General features: G+C 54.7%; 5 protein-coding genes across 5 annotated transcripts; 2 read left to right on the top strand and 3 right to left on the bottom strand.

Moving 5' to 3' along the window:
- Positions 1-875: 875 nt before the first annotated feature.
- On the top strand, positions 876-5,092 carry BESB_025960 (ribonucleoside-diphosphate reductase large chain; the record flags this gene model as incomplete). The annotated part of the gene is made up of 6 exons (XM_029361276.1): positions 876-1,074; positions 1,494-1,616; positions 1,876-2,014; positions 2,272-2,465; positions 2,792-2,969; positions 3,331-5,092. The coding sequence occupies 6 exons, from the start codon at positions 876-878 to the stop codon at positions 5,090-5,092; spliced, it is 2,595 nt and encodes an 864-aa protein (XP_029215631.1).
- A 2,168-nt stretch (positions 5,093-7,260) lies between these two features.
- Positions 7,261-7,918, bottom strand: BESB_025950 (uncharacterized protein; the record flags this gene model as incomplete). Its single annotated transcript, XM_029361275.1, has 2 exons — positions 7,261-7,392; positions 7,655-7,918. The coding sequence occupies 2 exons, from the start codon at positions 7,916-7,918 to the stop codon at positions 7,261-7,263; spliced, it is 396 nt and encodes a 131-aa protein (XP_029215630.1).
- Positions 7,919-9,689: 1,771 nt separating this feature from the next.
- On the bottom strand, positions 9,690-14,602 carry BESB_025940 (uncharacterized protein; the record flags this gene model as incomplete). Its single annotated transcript, XM_029361274.1, has 7 exons — positions 9,690-9,856; positions 10,130-10,302; positions 10,592-10,787; positions 11,294-11,509; positions 11,900-12,159; positions 12,406-12,637; positions 13,069-14,602. 7 exons carry the CDS (start codon positions 14,600-14,602, stop codon positions 9,690-9,692), a joined length of 2,778 nt encoding a protein of 925 aa, XP_029215629.1.
- Positions 14,603-15,904: 1,302 nt separating this feature from the next.
- On the bottom strand, positions 15,905-21,107 carry BESB_025930 (rhodanese family domain-containing protein; the record flags this gene model as incomplete). The annotated part of the gene is made up of 5 exons (XM_029361273.1): positions 15,905-16,441; positions 17,317-18,306; positions 18,569-18,748; positions 19,306-19,587; positions 20,121-21,107. The coding sequence occupies 5 exons, from the start codon at positions 21,105-21,107 to the stop codon at positions 15,905-15,907; spliced, it is 2,976 nt and encodes a 991-aa protein (XP_029215628.1).
- A 3,235-nt stretch (positions 21,108-24,342) lies between these two features.
- BESB_025920 (rhoptry kinase family protein ROP37 (incomplete catalytic triad)) lies at positions 24,343-26,289 on the top strand (the record flags this gene model as incomplete). The annotated part of the gene is made up of 1 exon (XM_029361272.1): positions 24,343-26,289. The coding sequence occupies one exon, from the start codon at positions 24,343-24,345 to the stop codon at positions 26,287-26,289; it is 1,947 nt and encodes a 648-aa protein (XP_029215627.1).
- Positions 26,290-26,514: the final 225 nt, after the last annotated feature.

Below are 26,514 nucleotides of genomic sequence, written 5' to 3'. Positions count from 1 at the left end.
AAACCGTTTGTGTCTGACGAAATCCGCTACGTGCTAAATGCTCCATATGAGGTGCTTACAGCAACCGTCGCAATATGGCTGCAAACCTTCAGCATCGGACGCTTGCTGCCTTTATACAGGATCCACCTTTGAGTCACCTCAGACAGACTGTCGCGCACCATCTGGCCCGTCCTGAACCTGGCAAATCTGTATTCCTGGCTATTGCTAATGTCGGAGACCTTTCGTTTGCCTTCATCCCGAGGTGTTCTGTGTCCTTTCGAGAGAGGTAACTGAATATCACCAACTTATTTCCGTATTAGCTCGAATAACTGGATGACAGCACTCCACGTAGTGCTGCTGTGCCACTGCAGAGCTCGTCATTTCTTTCCTCGCAGACTTGGCGCGCCGCCTGCAACCATTATAGCGTCATATGCAACTCTCTCCCTGACCTCTCCATCTACAATTGCTTTGTGGTGATTCTTCGCTAGCTGCTGTCGTGGCGTATAAAACGCGCGTCGCCTGCTGCGATTGACAGATTTTTTAAGAACCCGCACAACTAGGGTGCGTTTGTGTCTGACAAAGATGTTTAGAACAGGCTGACGCACTATTTCTTTATCCTCAAGTCTCACACGTATCAGAGACAGTAGCATGCGATTGTTGCTGGCGTCACGGGATCACAGAGTACCACAATCAACCGACTTTTCATCAGCGCTCGCCGTTGCCCAGGCATGTCTCCCATGTGAGTATGGGATTCGAACCTGGGGCACATAAAAGAAGAAAAGTATATTTTGGAATCAACCGTGGCCGGCAGGTGCATATGAGGTCGTTTCTTGCAATATGGATATTAGTGAGTAGTCCGTGAAGTGGTTTATGTTTTTTCCGGATTCTGACAAAAAATGCGACGCATGTATGTGGTGAACCGCCGCGGGGAAGAAGAGCCTGTTTCGTTTGACCAAATTCTAAGGCGCGTTTCTCGGCTTGCCTTTGGGCTACATCCGCTTGTCGACCCTGCAAGAGTCACCCAAGCAGTAGTCAATGGCATGTATGCTGGAATCAGGACTAGCGAGCTCGACGAGCTTGCCGCACAAACGACTGGTAGGCCGTCCACATACCCGCGGTTGACATATACCTCGCGGTTTTTCGTCTACGGCTGTGATGCTGCAGTATCATAGAAACCGGATACTTGTGAGGCCACAGCGAGAGTGACCGTTCGCGGTTTTCGCGGCGTCTTTGTCTGCGCTTTTGTCGCAAGGGTTGCCCCCGTAAGTACCCCCATCTCCGCCCCGCCGTCATCCACACCCGTGCCACTCTGTGTCTATTCAGCGCGCATTGTTGCGTACGCAGTCTCTAAGTTCCGCTTACTACAATTATCATGCCCACCGTGTTCTTTCAGGAACTGGTCCCTACTGACCGGTATGCACCTGTCCTGCTCACTTCTGTTTCGAGAGGATGCCAGTCCTGAGGAGAACACACACTTACGAAGTGTTCGGTGTCGGATGTATCTTCTGTCGCAGCATACATGGCCGCATCTCACCCAGATTTCTCCGTGCTGGCGGCCCGGATATCAATTGACAATTTGCACAAAGATACTAGCGACAAGTTCTCTCAGGCTGCCCGTCAGTTACACTCATATATCGGTGAGTCCATGGGATCTTCCGGTTCATTTTCGTCACATTCTCAACGGCGCCCTTGGCGTATCAGGAAGAAAGCGGAAAGCTCAGATGGAAGGTTGTGGTTGTTTATGAGTAGGCACCAAGACGGGTGTCCCCCCCTTCCAGCAATCGATTAGCGCCCGTGTCGGATTAAGTATTGCTCTGCGAGGAAGGCTGATCGTATTTATGAATCCGACCTGATCCGGCAGTCGTCTGTGTTTATGTGTGCCTCCGGGACCTACAGATAAGAGTGGAAAAGACGCGGAGCTGATCAGTGATGAAGTTTACGCGTTTATCATTGCGAACGAGGCAAAACTCAATGCGGCCATCGACTATTCTCGGGATTTCGATTACGATTATTTCGGCTTCAAAACGATAGAGAGGTCAGACATCTTCGCCAAGGCTGCCGAGGGGCTGCCTTTTCCTTCTTTATAAACCAAATACATTCCCGAGCAAATCTGTATAATTCGAGCTTCTGTTACTCTGGTGAAGAGCCCTTCATCTGTGACGCCTGTGGACAGGGAGATAAACGGCGCATGCGTTTCCACTCCGCAGCGTCTAACAATTGGAATATATATTTTTTTCAATCGTGAATGCCTCATTACATTGGTGTCAGAGCATGAGGCTTTGTCTTTTGTAGATCGTATCTACTGCGAGTTCATGGAAAGATTGTAGAGCGGCCTCAGCACATGCTCATGCGGGTGGCATGCGGCATCCACTGTGGCGACGTCGAGGAGACGATCACGACGTACGAGTTGATGAGCAGACGGTTCTTCATCCATGCGACGCCCACGCTGTTCAACGCCGGCACGCCGCGCCCACAAATGAGCAGCTGTACGGTTGATTTCTTGTTGTCAATAGGAGACAAGTATTAAATAGGATCTGTCACCATCAAGTGTATTATTGAACGGCAGACCATCACCGGCAGGGACGATGTCTTGGAGGAAGTGTTATCTCGTGTAAATGTTTATGGATAGGCCGTAGTCTATTGAATATGTAGTGCGCCACGCATGCATGCCCTTGGTTTTCGGCTAATGGAGACAACCGGTCATCACCTCCTGGTCTTCCACCGTCTGTTGCCAAGTCTGCCACGCTGCCTCGCAAGACGGAATCATGTCACCTATCTGAGCGTGTTTTCTTTTCTGTCTGGAACATTTCAGGCTTCCTTCTCACAATGCAGGATGACTCGATTGATGGGATTTTCTCCACTCTAAAGCAGTGTGCCCTCATTTCTAAGACTGCCGGAGGCATCGGACTCGCAGTCAGCGACATCCGAGCAACCTACAGTTACATTCGGGGCACGAACGGCTACTCAAACGGTCTGCTACCCATGCTCAAGTATGTACTTCGGTTTGCTCTTGTGTGTGTGCCTTTGCCACAATCCACAAAGGTAGGCTCCAGCTGCGTACCTGTCTACCCTCTGATCGTTGGTTGCGAATATTGCGCTCCTGATGCAGCCGATCCCATATATGTGCGCACATGCACGAACACCCGCGGCCAAAGCATGCGAGTCCTGTATAAGCGTTTTCGGCGCAAAACGGAGAAAATCCAGAGTCCGCTTCCAGAGCAGATGTTGGGAGCTCCTCTCGACACCAAGCTTGGACACCTATTCGAGGGTGCGGGCAGACAGCAGTTTGAGTAGCTAATAGCTTATATTTTTGTGTGCGTTTCGCGATTGCGTTTGGACGTGCCTATACAGAGTGTTCAACGACGCGGCGCGCTATGTGGATCAAGGAGGCGGAAAGCGGAAAGGCAGCCTTGCTATCTACTTGGAGCCGTGGCATTATGATGTTTTTGACTTCCTTGACATCAAAAAGAACCACGGCAAGGAAGAGCGCCGCGCGCGTGACCTCTTTTGCGCGCTGTGGATCCCTGATCTCTTCATGGAGCGCGTTAGCGAGAACGCGGACTGGACGCTGATGTGCCCGAACGAGTGCCCCGGTCTGACGGAGGTCTGGGGTGACGAGTTCAAGAGGCTGTACGAAAAGTACGAACGCGAGGGCCGCGGCCGCAAGACGATTCCGGCGCAGCATCTCTGGTTCGCGATTCTGCAGGCGCAGATCGAGACAGGGACGCCGTACATGCTCTACAAGGATGCATGCAATCGCAAGAGCAATCAGAAGAACCTCGGGACGATCAAATGCAGCAACCTGTGCACAGAAATCGTCGAGTACACCAGCCCCGACGAGGTTGCTGTGTGCAACTTGGCTTCCATTTCGCTTCCGAAGTTCGTCGATCGCGAGACCCGGACTTTCAACTACGAGCACATGAAGCAGATCGTCAAGGTCATGACGAGGAACCTGAATCGCGTCATCGACCGGAACTACTACCCCATTCCCGAGGCGAGAAACAGCAACATGCGCCACCGCCCCATTGGTCTTGGTGTCCAGGGTCTGGCGGACGCGTTCATGCTTCTCCGCTACCCCTTTGACTCTGCGGAAGCGCGAGAGCTCAACCGCAACATCTTTGAGTGCATCTACTACGCCGCCCTTGAGGCAAGTTGCGAACTGGCGGCTGCTGAAGGCCCGTACGAGACGTACGAGGGCTCGCCGGCGTCTGAGGGCTTGCTTCAGTTCGACATGTGGGACGTGACGCCGTCGAGTGGACTCTGCGACTGGGCTTCGCTGCGCGAGAGGATCAAGAAGCACGGTCTGCGCAACTCACTCCTGGTTTCCCCGATGCCTACGGCTAGCACGTCGCAGATTCTTGGAAACAACGAGGCATTTGAGCCGTACACCTCGAACATATACTACCGCCGCGTGCTGAGTGGAGAGTTCTTCGTTGTGAACCCGCACTTGTTTCGCGATTTGCTCGAGCGCGACCTGTGGACTGAGGAAGTCAAGCAGCAGCTTATTGCGCACAATGGAAGTGTGCAGAACATGGATATCATTCCCGATGACTTGAAGGCCCTGTACAAGACTGTCTGGGAGATCAAACAGCGCGTGATTCTCGACTTGGCGATCGACCGCTCGCCGTACATCGATCAGTCTCACTCGCTCAACATCCACATGGTGAACCCCACATATGCGAAACTGTCCACGATGCACTTCTACGGCTGGAGAGGAGGCCTGAAGACCGGGCTGTACTACCTCCGCACGCAGGCTGCTGCCGATGCTATCAAGTTCACTGTAGCCTCTCAACTGCTCACGAGCGTGAAGTCAAACCATCAGCGCCGCGAGGGGCTGGTTGCCTCCTCACTGGTTTCTTCACGTGGCTATTCAGACCGTTTCCGAGAGCCACAACGCGCGCCAACGACCGAAAGCAGAACTCCTACGGTTCAGCCACCAGGCGGTTCTCAGCAGACAGACGAATTCACGGGACACCAGGCGTCTGACCACCTGCAAGAAAACGAACGACAAAACCACACTCCGAGAAACAACAGCATTGCAAGAAGCGTATCAGCAGAAAGCGAAGAGCACAATTCCTGCAAGAGTAGCGGGCCTCCGGTTGTCTGCTCGTAAGTCTTGACGCCTTTGAGTGAATGCAGGTATGTGATATATATATTTTCATACTAACATATCCACGACTGGGGAAGAAGCGGCCATGCACCTGCAATGAAAAAAAGATGCACATGCTCGAGCACGGACCTCCGTGTGTGTGTACGCAACCAAGCACGGCGACTGGATGCGCCGGACACTGAGAGTGCGGCGTTGGTATGATATTTGCGCACCTACAAACATCAGCAGCAATATACCAGTGGCAGCTTTAAGGCATGTCTGCAGCTGCGTGTATGAATAGGCGGCAGTCCAAACACGAGAAGGGTCGCGAGGTTCTGTTGCCATTGTGCGTTCAGCTTTCCGGTCAAGGACGCGGACGAGGACATGTGCCCCATGTGCTCTGGATGACAATTTCGTCTACCTCTAGATATGTACGCGGACGACACTGTTTTTCCGTTCTGATTCGTTATTCCTGTACCAGATGCTCCTTTTTGCTGTCAAACAGCGAGTAGACACGTTTCTGTGAGGTAGAGAGCTTCCGTTCCAACGAAGTACAAGTTTCGTTCGGAATAGCTGGCTGGTACTCCCACATCTAAGATGGGCTTGCTGCCCTCTCTTCTGAAGACGTGTTATACGTACTCACAGCGGCTCTCTGGCACCCATTTTGGCTGTTCGTGAACATAAAGGTATATGGATGTCAATTTTTTCTACACGCACGTGGACGAACCAGAGGGGTCGTCGGGTATAAATTTCAATGTGCGTATAGACACGGCGGCCAGTGCGCATAAGTGAGGTGTCTTTATACGCTTTACTGCATCAGATTTCTTTATCTGTATGGCCCTCCCTTCCGTCGGATTACCGCCGCCGTCAGCGGCTGACTCCCGGATCGACGGCATTTTTTCCCTCGGACGCAGTTTCCAGAGTCTTTCCACGTGTCTACACCTCTTGCTAGACATGCCCTCTTTGCTCCTGAGTAACATTTCCACTCTACTACGATACTGTCACACCGAGGCTCTTGCCCTGCGCCAAGAACCGATGAGAGTCCCAGGTGGTGTAAGCGTGCCTTTTGTGTTTGTCTGCACCGGTACATGAGAGCGCACGGGGGACCCGGTCACTTTAGGATCATTGCTTGGGTAGGATTTCTGTCTTGTCTCTAGGCACCTTTTTTGACATATGGCATTCCTGTTGTCTGCATTGTCGGAACTTTACTTTTTCTCTGGGACATAGTGACTTCCAGCGCCAGACGTGCACCTTTTCCGGATTTCGTCGTGCTTCCAGGATTCGGGACAACTGCACTGGACATCGAGCCGGGTGAGACCGGCTCAAGACTGCTTTGTCTCCTTTCGTTGGTGTTATGGTTTTCTTTCCCCTTTTTCGGCGCGTTAGTTTTGGGGGACCGCGAGGGAGATCGTGGGTTTCCTATCGGTGGGCGCTGCCCCTGTATCTTCCAAGCATCTTCAAGCGCCCCAGAAGAACAGGGCCGATATCTAGTCGGTTCTGCGCTATTGTTTTGCCTAGAACCTGTAGCCTTGCTGGTAAGTGGCGTGGCCGAAATGGCTGGTGGCACTGGCGTGGAAACTTCACAGAGCGTGTCCACAAAAATAAATCGAGACAGCGCCGCATCTACAAGCTCGGCGATGCCCGAAAGCTTCAACTACGAACGCTTGCCCTCGTTGAAAACTGCACGCATGAGAATACGAGAGGCGGTCAGCTTGGAATGCACTGTGAATGCAAAACACCACAACACACTGAACGTACTGTAGGTCCAACCCCCGCCCGGACAGGGGGAAATTATTTGGACCAGACTGGATGTCCCTTTGAGAAAAGTTGTCAGACTCGCACTCTTTAGCTGCGTGCCGCAAACAGGAACGGCTGCAACGGGACGGCTACGATCTGTAGGGCCTCTCGACGCGCAGCAAAACTGATCATTTCTGAGGCGTGGTTCCTCTCCACCACTTCATCCGGGCTACGCTGTGCGACGTAATCAGTGAGAATCGCGATAACGGCCTCAGGTAACGACAGTTTAGCGAAGGGGTATGAGTGTTCACGCCCCTGATATGGTTCTTCAGACGGTCGCGCCCTGGCGCAGATTACGCGCAGAGCTACATGGAAGTGTCGAGGAGCACACTGTGTCCTACGCAAGCTGCACTGCTCTCGCTGCCGTGTCTAGTCGGAAATAAAGTACGGCCTCTCTAGAACGGGGCAGCTTCTTCGGAGTAGAGGATTTCTTTGAGGAGAGACAACAGCTCCAGCTCCCTTTCGTTTCGTTGCTCGTCTGTCCACGCCCTCGCTTCGCACAGGCCTTCAATTTCTCTGAGCTTCTTCTGGAAAGGCACATGCAGAGACGCATACGCACCGGAATCCGGAGCACACGCACAATAAGAGAGGAAAGGGAGTTCTTTCCATGAGGGGGCGGTGTTGTGTCTTTAAAATGTTGCACGCGCCCGTGTTCCTACGCGGTGACAGGTCCGGCGATTAAAATCTACACGAAAATATGCGCATGCCTACCTCTCTGGGTACTGCACATATATGAACCTTGGCCTTTGACAGAAGCTGTGCACATCTTTAAATATGTCCGTCATTTACCAGGTAAGCGTTTCGTTCTCGCATGAGGACAAGCTGTTGGAGTTTCAACTCCCTTGCTGCCTGTTGGCACTGCTCGTCCAGATCGAGAAGCAATTGAAGCTCGGCAATAGTTTGACCCACAACTTCTTGCTCTCTCAGCGCCGCAGACGACTCTAAAGAAGGGGGGCGACGAAAAGAACCTACTTGACCGTAGTGGTCATTACTTCCAGCGAGCGGAGACACGTCAGCTCTGCCACCGTCGAAACGCCGACTTTTGAAGAACATTTGTTCTTCTACTCTTGAGAAACCTCTCTGCCGCTCATAAGCCTCACCCCGTGTGGAAATAGCAGGCTGTCCACCGAGAACAGGTGGCGAAGAGACAAGGGACGAAGGAAATCGACTCAAAGATACCGAATGGGATGACGAAAGGCGTTTCCCTGGCATGTGATGGCGAAATGTAGATATATCTGTTGCGAAATCGCCTGCGGGAAGACAAGTCCATGAATTGACAGTGGCAACAGAGAAGCGCGAGGTAGAGGGCCCACTATCAGTATGGTGACAGATGCCGCCCGCCACCTCCATCGTTGACGGCGCGGAGACAGTTATTATTCTTTTTGAAGAAACAGAATACCACGGTACTGTCTATGAAGAAGGGATAGGCACGCTTCTCATGGAAGGAAAGCCATTTTACATGATTCGAGGAGCACTGCGCTTAAATCCATCAGTGGTGTAAGTATGCACTATCCACAGTCCGGTACTGCCAGAAACACCAGCTAAGTGGCGTCTACAAGCTTGGTAAAATGGGGCTGCCTGTGCACCACTCAAGCAAAATCTTTCAAAACACGCTCCTTGCGCTCTCTAATCGCCTTTCTTACTGCATAATTTGTTGGTGAACCTTCACAGGTATCTCGTGGATACTGCGTTCCGACAGTTGTCTCTATTGTACGACAAGGTTAGCTTGCCCGCCATGGTGACGAAGTTGTGATCTAGAGACGGAAAATGCAGCAAAAAAGAGAGCAGACTCTCCTCCTACAGGGCTGCCATAAAGGAGACAAAAACTACGAGTGGTGTAAAAAACAATGTTGAAATTGGCGGCGTCCACTGCCGGTACTCAAAAGAAGCTTTGCATGCCGTTCTGTGTCTGTGTCTTCACGAAAAGATGGCCTCTGCCAAGCGCCTCATACCAGAGTTACTCCAGCCGTCGAGGAAGCTCGAGCGATGCCTCTTGTGACACCCTATTCGTTTCAAAGGCACTGTTTCTTATGATAAACCTAAGTTGCGATATATCTTGTTTCCGACGATGATGGGGTGTGGAACCTGCTACGCGGTAACTGCGCATGGGCGAACGGTGTGTGCCAGGGCTAAATCGTTGCCAAGTGTGTGTTAGAAATACGACCCGTTGCTGCGTTCTCCGATTCCTCACACTCGAGGATGAAGTCTGAGATACTTACGAGAGTGCGGCTGATAACAAAACAATCGACACACTGTGCTGAGCAGTGCTGGGTTCGGCCGATCCATCAAGTGAGAGAAACGTTCGATGCAAACAGAGCGTCAGGGTTCGTACCACTTAATTCCTCAGCCGCTAAAGACTCGGTATGACTTCCCAACCCCCGCAGGAAATCAGGCGTGCGTCAATCAACGTTACGCAGGGAAAACACAACATGCGGCGACGGAACACCACGGTGGTCCTTTTCAGGGAGGGAGCCTTAAAAAGCAACGCAAACCGGCCCTCACTGTATTCGTATACACACATCTGAAGAAAATGCATACAGGCTCTTCCAGTCGCCGTTTCGCTTGCTCTGTTGGTCTAGTAAACCGCGGCATCGTGGTGAAGGATTAGCGAATGCAGCGGCAGTGGTCCCCCACTGAACGTTCTGGATCCTCCTCGTGGCAACCGGCGGATGCAAATGGAGAGAAGTACCACCCCTACATCTGCAGCTACCCCCTCCACGCTTTAGCAAGGTAGGATGGCTGCAGATGCTAAAACACATCAAAATGCTAGGCCCCGTGAGGCAGTTTCCTCTTTTGCCTCGTAGGATGAACCTCGCCCATAATACTACGCCTCGAACTCGCTTCCAGGAGGCGTGTGAATGCTAAACATTTGCGGTCGATCTATAAGACGCCATTGCTGTGTTTCGTTCGCATTCAGTGTCTCTCCGTGGATGCGTTCGCTGGGTGAGGTGGGAAATGGCCCTCTCGTCCGAGCGGCGGACGGCATGAAACCTGTGTAGTCGCACAATCACAGACATTAGCATCATCTAGAACTTCATAGTCCGGTATTGATAGCCGCAGCTGCTTGAGAGGCACAACCTAACAGGCGCGCCACAGCATAGGCTTCCGAAGAGTAAGGCAACTCCTGATCGGCTGTATGGCAGAGAGCCACTTTTGGGGAACGTGGCGCCGTGCTGTGCATGTGCGGACATGTGCGTCTTGTTGATGAGTACCTCTGAGATGGTAGGGTAAGCACAGAAGCAGTGCAAGTGAAAAACCACTTACCGTTAACTTCAAGGTGCTTCATCAGCTGCGTGACCAGCACCTCGTGCTGCTGGTGCGTCGGCGTGTGAGCGCTAGCAGTTAGGGCGCATTCCACGACGCGCCCATTCGGACAGATGATGTAAGCTCCCGGGAAGGCAACGCGCATGTTGCCACCCCCGTTCGCGTGCAGATAGCTGAGGGAAACCCAAGAAGAACTCAGCAGAGAGATAGCGTGTGCGTGAGTTTCACAAGGAATTCCAATGGTCCTTCGAGAAGCACTAGAACTTCCACAGAATCAGATGTAAACGTGCGCACACATCTACCTATCTCTGAGAACCGGCGTATTTTTCTGGACTTCGGTGACTGGGAAAGCTAATTAGAAAGTAACGCCCGCCAGCGTTCTTGATTCGCCTTTGTGCTCGCCGTACTGGGACAAGGGCATGCGGCGCCGGCCGAAGATAAAAAAGCACATGTCAGCCTTACTTGTGGCCGTTTCTGCTCTTGACAACGAATGTAACGCTTCTCTGCTCGGTCAAAGTCACGCTGCCGTCGAGCTCGCTGAAGCACTTCTCCACCCAGCTGCCCGCGTGTTCCACCATATATAATAACGATGCTCCCGCCCATTCCTCATTCTGCCGGAGCTCGTGGTCAAGCCGCAGAGTGATGCCCATTGCGGTGACTGGGAAAGCAACACGTACGCAAGGCATAGATGACACTTTGGCGTGCTTCCGTGCACGAGTGCAGCTACGATGGCTGACCCGTCGGCGGCCTCTGTGCCCCCAAATCTGCACGCATGTAAACGTCTATCTGCAAATATCGTGCGCCACCCAGGCTCTTCGGCAATGCAGTTGCTCTTCCTAGGACGCCGTCCTTCCATCCGCTCTGCGCTTCTGTTCACGGCTCGCCAGCAGCCGAGAAGGCATGGTATTGGTGCGGAAGCCTGAAGAGTGAAGGCGTGGTGATGCAGTTATCTGCCAAGTACACCAAAGAGGGGCCCACGAGTGGTGCGGTGAGAGCCGGCTCCTCAGTGAGCTGAGGAATAGGAGAACCCGCCACGCGGCATGTACACCTTTCTCCGGAGAGGCGACAGGCCGCGCGGAATAGGACCACTGTTGTTTATTGACCATTCAATAAGAAACCCCAAGAGACTATTCCCCTTTCTCCTCGTTTCCCTGGCGGACGCACTTTTATCTCCGTCAGCTACTTCACCATCACGTATCGTTGTCACAAGCGCTCCAGGCGGGAAGGCATAGCAGCGACGGTCATGGAAACGCGAGTAGGGTTCCGCGAGCAGCTCGCTCGAAGGCCACTCGACCGAGTTGCAGCGGCTGCCGTGCCCAGTCTGACAGTCGCACCCCACGGGCGACTGCGCAGGGAAATCGGCGTCATCGCTATCTGCGTCTAAGAGTAAGGCCAAAGCGACAGATCCACAATCACAACGACACACATAGAGGCAAGCAGGACTGTGATGTTAAAAATGCTCCCCCATACCAAAACCGGTGGTATGTTGGTATTCATGCAAACAACATGTACCTTGCACACACGAAGGCACGAAAAATAGTTCCTGCAGGTCAGCAAGCGCACATACGCGGTTTCGGAGGACGCTCCGCGTAGGAGGCCCGTTGCCGTTCAGGCTGAGAACTCAGCCCGGTTCATCAACCTCATCAGCGGCTGCCAGTCGTTAACCGTTTGCATCCGGCCACATCATTCGTTGCTGCACAAGGGGGATACAGGCAGGTTATCGAGTAGCGCAACTTTGTCCTGGTAGCGCCACCTGCGCCACCGGCGTACCTGTGAAAAAACAGCACTTAAGCCGCTTGTTAGCAGGAACTTTGAAGGTACTTATGAATAGCGAGTCTGCATTACAGGGGTCTTCCATGACGTAGACCATCTCCTGGACTTGCCATTCGCCTTCTGCTGCAGTCTTACACATTCCTTTGGGAACCGTGGAATCAGCTACGCGATCGCCGTCTCCGTTACCCTCCTCAATAGAAGAGGACGCGGTGGTGTACTGGGAGGTGTCTACATAGCAGTGCACGTTGCACCGTTTCCTAGGAAGCGGACAAGACAATCACCCGAAGATGTTGCACTCCTCAAAAGCTTCACCAACAAGCAGACGAGAGAGACGCCACCATGGTAATCGTATCCAGTGTCCCGCCAGAAAATTCAAGAAGCCCACGCGGCTGTTTTTTGTATCGCTATCGCGGTAGTAGTGCTTATATCGGTGCGTAAGCAAGCCGAGTCGCGGTCGAGCGAGAGCGATCGGCAGTCGTGGGGCGTTTAACAACAGTCCGTACCATTTCTGGTTTCTCCCCCCTTCCCTTCTAAATGCCGGAATAGCATACAAAAGCACGACCCGGTCCACGCCCCACGCAGAAATATTCTCAGTGACGTTGCTGGCGTTCTGCTTCATCTCCGTGGGCGCCTCAGATGCAGTCGCGGGCTTGCATCGTATCAGAGACTGCACGACATGCCAAAGACGCTGGTACCGTAGTACTGCCTTTTGCTGAACGGAGGTGAAGACTTCCTCTGAAAAAAACACGTCTCACACAGCAGAGGCTAATCATTTCTATATATAGATGCATGTCCGTTCTCTGATTCGCATAGAAATGCCCTTCACCTCGCATAACAACGGGGATGACAGCCGTCGTACAGACTTTGCGTCTATCGGGTATTTGACCGCAGATCACCCACTCCCACGATACAGTAAAAGAAACACAGCAAAGCTGGCATCGGAGAAAGTACTCTCGCTCATGTGAAAACTTCGCCAGAAGAAAAGCCACGGCGCCAACAGCTGTTGTTCTCCTCTACTAACACACAACGGCCTCATCGGCGGGTAGTGTCGGAGGCGTCCGCCACAACACACAGGCGGTGGCGGCACGGTCAGGCCGTCATTTGCTGGGCGGCAGGTGGTTGGCTGCACACACAAGTAGCGATACAAAGAGGGATTTAAGACTAACCCCATCCCTGTGAACCAGCGAGGAGACGCCACTGATCTTCAACGAGTACAGAAACCTCTTCCTCTTCTCGACAGCGGATGCTTCCGGATGGCAGCCGTGTCGGCCAATTAACACTCTGATCCAGTAATTCTTGCCCTTCAGCAAAGCTTAGTTGGCCCAGCTTCTCGGTGGCTGGCAGATCCTCCAGGCTGGTACCGTCCACCAGCTTTTCCGCGATGTCGTTCGCAGATGTGGTGCATCGACTGCTACAAATGGGGAATCCCGGCGAACGCGGCTGCATTGCTTTAATGCTTTCACGCAAACGGGCTTCCGGAGCATAAGATACTGGCACACCATAGCTATTCTGCTGTAGCAGGTCTTCAGGCGACGCCGAGAATTTCGGCGCCCCACTGTCCTGCCTAAGAGAGAGGTTAGTTTCGCGCGTGCTCAGACAATGGCCGCCCCAGGGTGCTATCTGCGTACCACTACTGTATTGCCAGACGGCATCCTCCTCTCCTTCGCCGAGGCCAGATGACTCTTTGGCTGTTGTAGCTGATGTCGCCTGGCGTTTGGGGGGTTCGTCGCTGGTTTTTGGTTTCCAAAGGCCAATTGCGGCGACGGCAGCAGCTGCAGCTGAGAGCTGACGCTCCAGGAGAGTTCGCGTGCCACGACAGGTCACTGGGGATCGGCTTCGTCCAGAGACTATTGATTTTTTCGTGAGAGCTTCACCAGCTTTTGCGCATGAATCCATTGAACCGTCGTCGCTGCGGACAGCAGAGATACCACAGCTCCCGACGCTTGTTGTCATCGATAACAGAGGCCCACTGTTATCATCAGTGGACGCAGCCTTTATATTCGTTTTGCGAGGCGAGCTATTCCTTGTGTTGTGGGTTTCGTGAACATCGGAATCAGTCTTTTCTTCGGCGAGCGGGGGCCGATGTCGCGAGCGCCGTTCTTCTTCTGGAGGTAGGTCGAAACCGTCAACCAGTGAATACGTAGAAGAGGCAGACGGAGAGGACGGAAGCGATCTGAAATCGGGGGAGAGGCGGGGTGACAACGCGCCAGGGGTTTTGATTCCGCGGAGATAAGACGTCGGTGGAAGACGGCTGGAAAGCTGGTGGCCTGTGCTTAGCATTTCAGCGTCAGCCTTGCCCGCGAAAGTGCCAGTCTGGGCGTTAGCGGAAACCACTTGAGCATGTTGCTTGTTTTTGCTGTACCAGATCTCCGAGTCGGCGATATCATGCTGAATCCCAGCGCAAGCTGTCTCGTCCTTTTTTGATCCCGCAGACCCGTTTTTACCACTCTCGTGGGTAAATACAGAAACATTAAGCGCGCACTGAGAGTTCTCGCTACATTCGGAATCAGAAGAGGGAACTCCGTCATTTCGGGCCGAAGATACCGGCGACTGCACAGGGGGGCCCCATTGTGTGATGATCGGTTTCCCTCTCTGATCCCTGGGTCTTCGGTGCCTCTTGCTGCGAGCTTTCGATGGCCCCACGATTGTTGTACCGCCACTCGCGGTTGCTCTTGGTTCGGCCACAGATCCGGTCGGCATACTTATCGCGGTGACTGCCCAGGATTTCGTCACGGCAGATTCGTGAGTACTTTGGGGCGCACACGGCTCACGCAAGAAACTAGTACAAGAGAACAGTGGGAATCACTGGGCACAGGCTGGCAAAAACAGTGGCCTTCCGCGGGCAGAGCATGCCCTTGTGCATCGAAAGATATATTAGAGTTATTGGAAGTACATATCTTTAACGCAAAGCTCGCAGAGAACCATGCTTATGGGCTGTTACTTCGGAACGAAGCGCTCCTGTGCACCACACAGAGCATTGTACGAGCAGAAAGGATTGTAGCCGGGAGTATTCGACTCCTTGTTTGAGGGGAAAATAGGCTGCCAGCCTCCGCGGTGGTACGGCAATGCTTTTTCCTGCCTGACCCAGTGCCCCGTAAAGCCGCGCCAAAAACTGTAGGGGCGGCGTAAATGCAACGGGACGCGGCCAGGCGCGGCTCCCATGACCGCTGAGGAGACAGTGAGACTCTCGTAAGGACGATAGCAGATCTGCACCTCTTATCGACTGGCACTGTGCACTGCATGCCGGTTGCCTGTGAAAAGGTGGTACTTATCGCCACCTAGAACGGGGTGCGTTGCGATGGCGCCGGCTGTGAGTGTATATGCTGTGTAGAACTCCATGTGGCGGGATGTAAGTAAGGGGCCGTTCCCTGCGTGGGAAAACAGCTGAGAACGCATCGGCCTCGAGCACAATGCCTGTGACAGCGGTTTCGGGTTGGGCCAGAAGCACTTTGCGCGGCGTCCCTTTTTCGCGCAGTTTTTGGCTATGCCCACGGGTACAATTTGAATCGGCAAGCGCTAGGCTCATTGTCTTAGCGTTCGTTCAGACACCACTGCAAGACCCACGGTGCATGGACTGCCACAACGACGTCTGGTGTCATTTTCTGCAATGCAAGCGCACGAACAACCAAAAGCATATGCACGTCTCAGTCGAAGGACGGGAACTGGTTACGACGTGGAGCACTCTCACGCTAGAAGATGCCGGATAAGGATGACCATGCGATACAACATTGTCGTGCAGATGGCGACACTACAAGCGCAGTACACACACACACACACACGACATGGCCTCCCCTTGCGTGTGCAAGAGCGGAATTTAGATTTCTTTAGGACTGGCCCCGATCAGAGATGAGCCAGCATCTGCTTGACGAATGTTTCTGTCCACTGAGGCTCGGCGAGGCACTCGGCGAGTGCCAAACCTATTGCATCGGATATCTGAAGGGAGCGCACGGGGAACCGTACGAGTGTTGTGTGGAGGGTGACCTTCTCTGTCTTTTGACCTCCCTAGTCCCCCGGTACCGCTCTTAGACTCGCCGCCGGTTCCTGCGCAACGGAGGCGAGGCTGTCCATTTCATGGAATGAAGAACGGCAGCTTCCTCCATGGCGAGACTCCCTGGAAGCTTTCTGGCTCCACCGCGCGAAACAGATTCCATTCGTCGGCCTCAGATTGTGGATGCGCAGAAGCACAGAACCCACAAACGTCGCACTCCACGCTCTCACCTGGCGGGGGTCGACCGGGCGATGGAGTTGCAAGCTGCAGAGGCGAGCAAGCGCCTCCGTCGTCGGGGTATCGAGCACCGGCGCCAGTGGAGGCCCGCCCCTGGCGCCTCTGGCATCTCCTCCACCATTCCTCTTCTCGGCCACGCTTGTCCATCTCCGCGACGAGGCGTCTCTGCTGCTGCTGCGGTGCTGCGGGCGCCGACTCCGCACGCCCTGCGGAGGGCACCAAGGAGAGTCTTCGCTGCTGGTGCCTTGGGCACTTCGCGAAAGGAGCTGCCGCCTCAAAGCCTTCCCAATAACGGAGGATGGCATCTGCTTCAGCTAACACGCGCACACGGAAGAAACACGTCAGGACGTGAATCGTAATGTGTCCTTTGGCGGTGCCGCTCCCTAACGTGAGTAGCAGCGAATCAACCTCGCACCATGACTGAAGAAGAACAAAAAAGCGCCTCTGATAGCCTGCGTTCGAGGTTGCTCCTGGTGGACAATGCGGACAAGAGAAACGGGCGGAAAGGTGCGCCGCGGTCCGGGCGCCAAGCGTCGCGCAACTTGTCATGCAGTTTTTAGCGCCACTCAGACCTGTGCGTGGCGTGTGCAGTCAGGGGCTTGTAGTCGCTTGAAAGTACCAGGTAGCGGATCGGGCACACAGACACACAAGAATATAAGCCCGAAGAATACCCTGTCACCGCTGCAGCTTCTATCGAACGTGATACGAAGATGATTCCAAGGATCAGACAGTCCATCCATTGGGCCTCGAGGGCACACTGAGCACGGCGTAGAGCAGAGCGGTGGCCTCTGCATTTGCAGGGTTGGCTGCAAGTTTTCGTTTGCGTTTGTGTGTCGTATCCCAGTCGGGTTGCCATCCTAGGTGCCGGTGTCGCGCGTGTCATGCTCACTTTTTCCTGCTGAACTCTGAGCAACAGCATCTCCACTAACGAATCGTCAAAGTCGGGATGAACAAGACTGCTTCTCTGTTGCGTCTCGCCACTGCTGGGAGACTTGGCTACATTTTCCATCGATGCACCGATAGAGCGATCTACTGGCGTACAGTCCACGAACCTTTCTGCATTACTAGCCACGGTCGTCCGGCCCACTGCAGCTGCGCCCACAGCACCGGCTGAAACGCCCTGACTTTGCTTCCGGGCGGGACAAGCGGAAGATGCGAAGCGCTGAGCAGACATGCGTGCTTTCCTTACAACCGCTCCATCGAGAGAGTGCTTCACGACCTTGATGCTGACGGCATCGCACACATTCGCGTGACCGAGCTTCCGAAGCGCGACTGCGGCCTGCCGCGCTCGGCTGCCATCACTGCAGTAAACCATCAGCGGAGTCTCCTTGTTTTTCGGCAGCAGATGGATGCAGGACAAAAACTGATCGGTCGGGACATTGATGCTCCCTGCCACCTTCTCTACTGCAAATTCTTGAGGCGACCGCACGTCAAGGAGCAGGACGTTGGGCTCCATCAAGTATCTGTGTATCCGGTCAAGAACCGAATACTGGTTCACGGCTTTTTCCACTGGCATGCGCCCACTCCCAGATCCCATTTCCGTCCCGCTCGTCCCGCTCGGCGTCCTCTGCAATCCGGGCGATCCTGTGTCGTCTTTTTCGCCCTTTTCCTGGGTTAAAAGACTCGGCCGCGACGTGCGCGGCCTGTTCTGCTGCAGGTATTCCAGCTGCTTCATATGCTCTTGTATCTGTTGCCGCTGCTGACTCGTCAGCGTCTGCCGGGTGGGCGAGGCCACGTTGCGCGCCGGCGGAGAGCCTTTTGCGTCGGCATCCTCTTGCGGCGGCCGCTTGTCTGCCTTGTGGTCGTCCGCGGGCCTCTCTTTTTCTTCTAGCTGTCGTTGCTGCCGCAGGATCGCCTCGAGCAAATCGTGCTGCTGCTGCATCTGCTGGCGGTACTGCTCGGCCTGCTCCTGCAGCTGCCGCTGAATCTCCTTCTGCTCAGCTTGCAGCTTGGTCAGCACTTCTTCTTGTCTCTCGTCACGCAACTGCTTCTCTTCAGACATTCGCTGCATATCTGGAGGAATCGAGAGCGACAAAGTCCGGTTTCGACCGGGCGTTCGCGGCGGAGAAGGCGTCCGCTGCAAGAGCCACAGCGTGTCCTGTTGGAAGACAGCCCTCTCGGCTAGCGCTGAGCCTCGTCGCTTCCAGCCTCCTGGACCTGCTTCCTGCGTAGCAGAACTCTGCAAGCAGCAGCCGTGCGACAGCAAACACATATCCAGACTCTGGTGCCATGGACGCGTCATACATCTCCTGGCCCACTTGCTTTTCGTTCCCGAGACAGACGCAGCCGAGGCGCTATCGCATGATGTGTGACGTTTCGGATGACGGTGCAAAGACGTTAGAGAACTCTGGTCAACGCCTGCTGCTTTCAACCTGTCAGATGTATGCCGTTTCGGGAGTAGCGGCGAATGTGCACACGTCTTCCTCAGTAAAATGCCTCACTCGTATCCCAACGGCGTCAGCTGCATCGCCCGCTTTGATGCTGTGGTGGAGCTGCATCACGGGAGCAGCGCCTTCGCTTTCTTGGAGCGCTGTTTCGGGACTGGGAATCGTCAAGTGCGAGACAGTTGTCCTCCTGCGCCAGCGCTGCTTCCTCATTGCTTTCTTCGCTTCTTCGGATGCCTGATAGGACGAATCGCCAGTTGCGCTCGGGTGTCACACAAGAGGCTCTGTGAAGGTCGCACCCTACGCAGGTTGCCGCAGGCAGCTCGGATCCATAGAGAAAGAAAGGGTGCAAAGAGTCGAGCCGTGCATCTACAGGAGTCGTCTCACATTGGATCAAACACACCCTACACAGCTGAACGACGGCATCCACTCCTTCGAACCGGGACAGCGGCTGCCAAAGACCTGTATGCCTGTGCCAGTGTCCTGTCATGCCGTCGCCTCCTGCGGCTGGGTTTTTTAGTTGTATCAAAGTCGACGCCTCCGAAGTTCCCACGTCGCGCGCATGGGCCAAAGCTCGTGTGAGACAGATGTTGTTTCAGTGTGTCCACAAGCTCGCTGCCGGCATGCAATGAGGCTTTCGATGCTTCATCAATCTGCACGTCCAGCACCTTGGAGGAAACACCAGGATTGACAATTTTAGCGTGGCCCGAAGGTTCAGCCATTATTGGAGCCTGGCAGTGGGATAGAAACCACCTCACTCTGTTTCGGCACCCGGACTCTACGTGGCACCGCACGTGGCGACAACCCACTTCTTCTTCCTCCTGTTGCTGTTTGAGGATATCGCACTTCATATCCGCGCCGATCGACAGAGACAACGAGCGAATCCTTCCTGGACTACGCGGCGGCGAGGGCCGTCGCGCGGGATCCCTGGGCGGCGACAACGAATTCTCAAGTCCGGAGAGCCTTTTCCTGGCTTCAAAGGCCAGCGCGGAGCTGCGACGCCGCCAGTCGCCGGGCGCGGGCTCGGAAGTGTCGGTTGGCGGGTAAGACAGCTTGTCAAAGAGAGAAATCTGAGGCTGTGCACAACGGGAAAGGCGCATGCAGTATCGCTGGGAAAGTGTAACGCTTCAGTAAACCACGACCTTCATGAAAAAAGGGCGACCGTGCACAGCGAAAAAAGAACACAGATTTCACCAGCAGAGCGACTGGCGGCGCTACACGCCTTTCAATTCGTTTCTCGGTGACTTTAAAGGTTGTGCAATGAAGGCCACGCCTCCGGGGCGGCACGAGTCCTCCGTCACATCAGCAGGGATGGTTGCTCCACCTGACGCGTTTGGGTGCGTCTTTTTTTAGTGCTTTTGGCAGTTGCAAATGAGGCTATGATACTGGTAACAGCTCTCTATTGAGCGATCCGGACGCACCAACAGGCGAAGGTGCTGAGCAACGATCATAATCAACTGTCACAAACGCACTCTCCAGAAGCAAATCAGCTGCAGTTGGCAAGGAGGTCCTCTCAGGAGGGACCGGGTGGAGGGGAAAGAACCACAATAGAGGCAGACATTCCTTTCCACACATATATACGGGATCACTCCAACGCTGACGCGCTTACTGCTTCTGCGAAAACGACTCCGCCCCCGGACGAACTATGCTTAGGTTTGTGCGAGCTCTGCAGCGAGCTGGCCAGTTTCGCTTTAGCCTGTTCAGGCGTTGCCCCAACCCGTTTAGCGAGCGCGAACATGTCGATGTTCGGGGTGGCTCGCCCTCCCTCATCCTCCGAGGATGTCGCCATCGAAATCACAGAGTCCAGTTTCGAGACCTCTACTTGCGGCGCGGAGACGGCGACCGCATCGTTCGCGTCTGTGGCCTTGGCATTTGTGTCGGAGGGCGGCGCCGCGGGTGTGGCATCCTCCTGGAGAAGCGGAGGAGGTCGGTTAGGAGGAAGCTGCTGCTCTCCAAGACGCGCGAAAGACCCCCGACTCGAATTTTGCTGCGACAGCTGCCTGCCAAGTCTCGCGCAGACCGCAGAAGCTTGGCTCGACGCGTCTCCGCGCTGGTCTGCCCCCGCTTCTTCCGCAAAAGTAGGCGACTCATGATCTGAGGTGCTATCTTGCCTGGGTGCCTTGACCGGCTCATAAGCCAGGTTTGCGTTTCCATCGTTCTCAATCGCCGCAGCCGAACATCTCCTGGTGTCAGTGCCTTCGCTGGCACTGACTGACGATGACGTGAAGCTGTAGCTTCCACCTCGTTGGGGAGCAGGACATATCTGGCCATCGGTTGGCTGGATCGGTCGCTGCTCCTGTGCCGAGCGGCTTCCCCCGCACTCCGCTCCAGGCACTTCTGCCTCTCTGTTGTCGCTATTCGGCGAACGTGCTCCTCCTCCAAGCATATCAGGGGACAGAGAAGGGGGCGTCAACGGGCAGGTACGACTGATCGAAGGCGACGGAGGCTGAAAGGCTGCCGGACGCGTCACGATGTGGTGAACGCTGATTGGCGACGGGGACTCCGAGGCTAGAGAACCGACCTCGCTGGCAACCCGCGGTTCTTCCAGCCGACCGGGGTGTTTCGCAGGTGCGGGCCCTTTATACGCCGGGTTCATGTTGGGAAAAAAAGAGGCGGTCACAGTGCGCAGTCGTCCAGAGAGGGAAGCGAGCGCAGAAACGACTAGCTTGCCTACGTAAAGCACGAGGGTTCTGCCAGCAGCAAACATCTATCGGACCGAAAGAGTCCCTGAGCAGGGAAATCGGCCCTAGGGACGAACAGGGCATTCCACGAGCAGTGGCTAGACTTCCAGAGACCAAAGACTGTGTTGGCATTTCTTGTCTCCAGGAGCTAGCCAGAGCAGTGCAAACAACCAGGCTGCCGATGACGCGCAGTCGAATTTCCCTGCAAAAGCTACGTGTTGGCGCTCCACATACATGTAAATGCATGCACCGCGTTTTAGGCGGATCCCTTCAAACTCGAATGCTTCAGGGCTGCGCAAACCCGCGAAACAGTGGAAGGAAACAGCGACGCAACCACGTTCTACACTGAAAGTATCAACCTGCGCACATGCAAACTAGCGGAAGAAAAGGCCTTTATTCCTCGTAGCGACATTAGCCTTCTAAAAACCGAAGTGGTAAGGAGGCACGTTGTTGAGACAAAAACTGCGGAGGTGCCGACGGGACTCTGCTAGGCTGTTCTGTAGTGTCACTCTTTGAGAGTGTGCTGGAACCCGAAAACACACGCGTCCTTGCTTGGGGGACATGCTTTTGGAAATCGAACTCGCTCCACGAGTTACTGCCGGCCTGGTCGTTGTATGTTACATTCTGTCTTGCCACTTGAATCCACATGGCGAGATGACAGACTATGACGTCGATTTACAGAATCCGGTCAGTTTCTGAGAGGAGGTACGCGAAGGTCAACCTTCAAGCGTCCGTGCTCGCCACAGCGACGCCATTCGGGAGCCCCTCAAACTGCGGAAAAGGGGGCTTGCTTTGACCTCTCAAGAAGCCTCTTTTTGCTGGTCAGTTGACCGAGCGCCACGTGACTAGTCCCACTGACCCACAGCGCACATCACCCAGAAGCGTGAACGTGCATGCGCTATCGAACCGATCCGCGTTCTCCGCACGCAAAATGCAAGTGCCTATTCAAAAACAAAGAACCGGTTATCCATGAGGGGCTCCTAAAGGCAAAGCCTCTCAAGGATGTGCTACCGGTCCTAAGACGCGTCATGCAAACATCCAGACTGGTACCGGCTTGGTGCGTAATATGAAGGGCGGAAGAGTAGGCGGCATTCACATGGCAACATGCGTGTGCCCCTACAACCGATATACTCATCCTGCCCGTAATCTCGTTGCCGCAAGGTGACCCAGATGGCAGACGCAACAGCCCTTGTAAAAGGTTTCAGAACGCAACAAAAAAGGCATGAACAAAGTGCCGCAAATGTGCCACTCAAAATTAGGAGAGGCTCGGCTGAGAGTATATTACGATGCCGAATGTCTCTGCTATTCTGCTCTGAAAGATGTGCACGCAGGCACAGGACAGGGTATACCCTGTGTGTGTTGGGGAATTGCGACGGAACGGCCTCAGACCTCAAATACGGAGACAACTTTCAGCGATAACGAGAAACACTGCACCTTGTCCAATGCCGTGGGCTGAGCGCTCCCTGCCCCGTCAACACGAACATACACAGCTTTAGGCAAAATATCTGTTGTCTGTATTTAAAAACTCTACGAGTGTCTCTGAACTCTCAAAGCACTTCCCTTTCCTTCCACTGGGATTCAGAGAGGACACTGATTTGTTCTCGTTCTATAAAATGCCTTGCGGCTGCCTCAGAGATATAGGCTAGAAAAAAATGGCTTTACCTAGAGCGTAAGGCCAGGGCACCCGCCATGGCAGCTACAGATGGCTACCAGGAAACTGTACGGGCGGTGCTGGAGAACTGACCTCTGCCACTTCGCTACGGTGCGGCGTTACGGATGGAGAAAGGGAAACGTGCTGCAGAGGAAGCGACCTCGTCGCAGCAGGTACGACGCGATTAAGCCATAGTCATGCTCCAGATTTATGATAATAGGCCCATATATCGGTCATAAGAACTTAATTCAATTAAGAGTTCTCCGAAGCACTAACGGACACTGCCGCAACTCCGGGATTTGGGCACGGGGGGGCTCGCCACGGGAAGGCCGTCCGTATCGTTGTTGCCGTCTAACTTCCTTACCTACTCCAAACGAAGAAGGGCGAATTGTAACTCTGGAATAAAAAACGTTACATACTTAGCACCCAATTCTGTGCGCTTGGTGACACCGGTGGAAATGCTCAACGCCGTCCATCGAAGAGAGGGCCTCCTCGGGCCTGGGAGAAGCGAACGCGCGGGAAACATGCTGAACGATATCTTAGTACTCGCAGCGGCAACAAGTACCTTCCACAGAGCGGAATGTGACTTTTAAAACAGAACCCGCCAGAGAAGGGCGGCGTCCTGCCGTCATGATCTGGTGTCTTGTTGGGACACAGCGCTGCGCGGATCAAGCGGGAATCGGTATAGCTGGTCATGATGTGACCACACTCACCCGATCAATCCGTTATATATTTAGTTGTAGAATCAGCATCACTTTGTACATGGTGAATTGCTTTTAATACCGCCCTCCATCCCTGGCAAGATTGTCATCAGTGGCGCCTCCCCTCGAGTTGAGTGTGTCTGCCGCCTTCTGAGAGCGCATTGAGCGGCGAGCCAAACTAGGAGAGCGCATGTCTTGACATGGAGACCACGCCAACAAAGTAGCAAACCCAGTGCGAGCCAATTTCTTCTTACCGTCTGCCAAATGAGAACAGACTTACTGTTAAGGCGAGGCGTATTGTTGACACTCTTCTCCGTTTGAACGCTGCGCTGGCCTTTCCCGCACGCCATGGCAGCCGCCTGGTCCTACGCAGCTTACCCCAACCTGGCAGAGAGTTCCGTCAGACTCGGATCTGGGTCTTTGTCTGCGCCATACGTTCACGCGATACACACACAAGATGGACCGCGTACGACCCACTGTCCTATTTTTGACAGTGGTGTCTTCACTATGTCCTGCGGCCCAGAGTCTGAACGTGTCGGACCTCCTCCCGCCTGCGCCGCGACCAGACGATATATACACTGTCCTGAAGCCGGCTGCAATGCACGAAACGATTCATAAAGCAGCAAGCACAGCTTCTGTAACAACACAGCAGAGGGCTACACTGCAGGAAGGGGAGAAGGCAGCAGACGGCCTGGGGGTCTCCTGGCTGGAACGAGGAGCGCCTGAGCGCTTGCCAGGTCGTCGACGCGCACCGCCCCGCAGGACTCCCGCCCTCGAGCCGATCCCCCCCAGAGTCGAATGAGACGTCATCTTCGTACGGACGCCACAGCTCCCGCTGACCATCGAGGTCGTGCGCGGCGGTCAACACCGAGGGGGCGAACTCAGCAGACCGCGGCCCGCCGTCCGAACATCGGCGGTGCCTACTCTCGATTCGAATATGTTCGATCGCCCGCTGGTTTCAGTTCAGCCCCTCTCCCCGCACCACACTCATGGGCACTCGCCTCTCCTTCACAGAGCCGCCCTGTGAGTTGGGCGGTTGACAGCGCCGCTGTCGCCAGTCCTAGCGACGCACCTTCTTCAGGTTTCGCCAGTTCAGAGTTTAGGGCAAAATCCTTCCACCGCAGCGAGCGGAAGGTTTCTCTCGGAGATGTGCATGCCCTCGATAAGTTATATCCATTGCAAACCTCGTTGGACGATGGCGACAACCCAGCGGCAGTCGATTCAGCGAAGAAGTCACCGGAGCACGGATGGATTGACCAAGGGTCATCATTTCCTACAGTGGCAGGCCTTCCCTCGGAAGGCAGCGGGGGAGCGTCTCTGCGCCAATGGGCAGATCTATCTCAGCCTGAACGCGTGAAGAGATCTGAACTCACTCTAGGTCAAGCTGCTCTGGCGCAGATTCTGGCTGTGCAGCGGCCGAGCGCGACCCGTCCATCCGAGCAACCACTAGTGAGTGTGGAGGGTTCCACATCTGTGCGCGGCGCTAGAGGCGGCAGTCGGCAACTCCCTGGCAAAAATAGGATTCCTCAGATTTCGAGCCTTTATCCTATCCCAGAGCAAGATCGACAGTCCACGTTCCCTGCGGGGAATCGCAGGTCTTTCGTGGAGATGGCCGAAGAGACCGGCGCCTCATCACCGGCCCCATTTTCTGAGAACCCAGCACTCGCGGCGAGCATTGATCGTCTGCTGCCTCCTCAAATGAGTTACACAGTTCACGGCCCCGGCCAAAAAGTCCTGACTCTGACGCGTGCGGCTCTGCTGGGCATCGGCAACATAGGAATCGTAGTGGAGTTCGTGGACCCGAGCACGGAGGCGCGGCACGCGGCGAAACTTTTTTACAAGGAAGTTGCCCCAACGACTGGCTCCTACAGTGCCGCTGTGGACGCCGTGCAGCGCCGTCTAGAGAGAGAAACGGCAGGCCTCAAGGCACTAGACGCGAAGGCGAAGTCCGTCGCGGATTTGGTGAAGGGAGGCTTCATGGCCAGCGCAGGCACACACAAACTGGTGGCTACAGCCGGAGCTGGAGGTCAATTGCTCGGCACAAACTTGATTGATCCCAATTACTCCGGACTCCCAGGCCACCAGCTCCTAATTCTCACGTCTTTTATCCTCTTGCCTTTAGTGGGGCCCAGTTTAGCCTCCTTGCGAGATGACGCGTATACGGACGAAGCGCTGAAATATTTATTTTACAGACTTGCAACGAGCGTCGCCGCCCTCCACACCGACGGCCTGATCCACGGCAATATCAGGGCCTCCAGCATTCTCCTCAACGCAGCTTCAGGAGAAGCGGTCCTGTCCAACTTCGCTGCTGTAACCCCGACAGGCAGCGCTCTGGCAGCGCGCGAGTGCTTACACCCCACACAATTTGATCCCCAACGCGTGCAGGCCTTCTTTGATAGCGGCGCCCACCTGCCGGCGACGGAGGAGCTAGACTCGTGGAACCTGGGCCAGACTCTCTTTCAGTTGGTCTGTGGCTCTAAGCGGTCTGCGTGGGGTCTCACGCAGACGTACTCGACACTTGCTTCGGAGCTGACGGGCGACTCGGCTACAGAAAAATACTGTCGAGAATTTATCAGGGTAGTGAACCGGGCAACTTTCGACAGCTTTTGCCCTGCTCTGACTGGAGTGAAATCGCAGCTCCTCAGGCTAGTCAAGCTGCTCTTAGATCCCGCCCGTGACACGCGAAGGACTGTTCACCAGCTGGTAGAACAACACCCTTTCTTCCGCGTCGTCGAAGATGAGTGAGAGTGAAAAAAGAGTCCTGCTGTGCGGCCCACGCCTCCTCTTTGTTGTCTACGTGGAAGTGCCGCTGCGTCGGCCGCCGCGGCCGGATGACACACTGCGACGGGAAAAACCCGTTCTGACTTAACGGGTACGCGGAGATTCAACTTCGCCGATGCAGCCGTGGCTTCACGAATGCAGAAGCTTTGCCCTTGGCGGACGGCTCAGGACATACTACATGTCCAGGAG

The sequence above is a fragment of the Besnoitia besnoiti genome (assembly GCF_002563875.1).
Source record: "Besnoitia besnoiti strain Bb-Ger1 chromosome Unknown contig00014, whole genome shotgun sequence".
NCBI lineage: Eukaryota > Apicomplexa > Conoidasida > Eucoccidiorida > Sarcocystidae > Besnoitia > Besnoitia besnoiti.
Note: the sequence above shows the minus strand (reverse complement) of the source record. Positions and strands in the feature narration are given on the sequence as shown.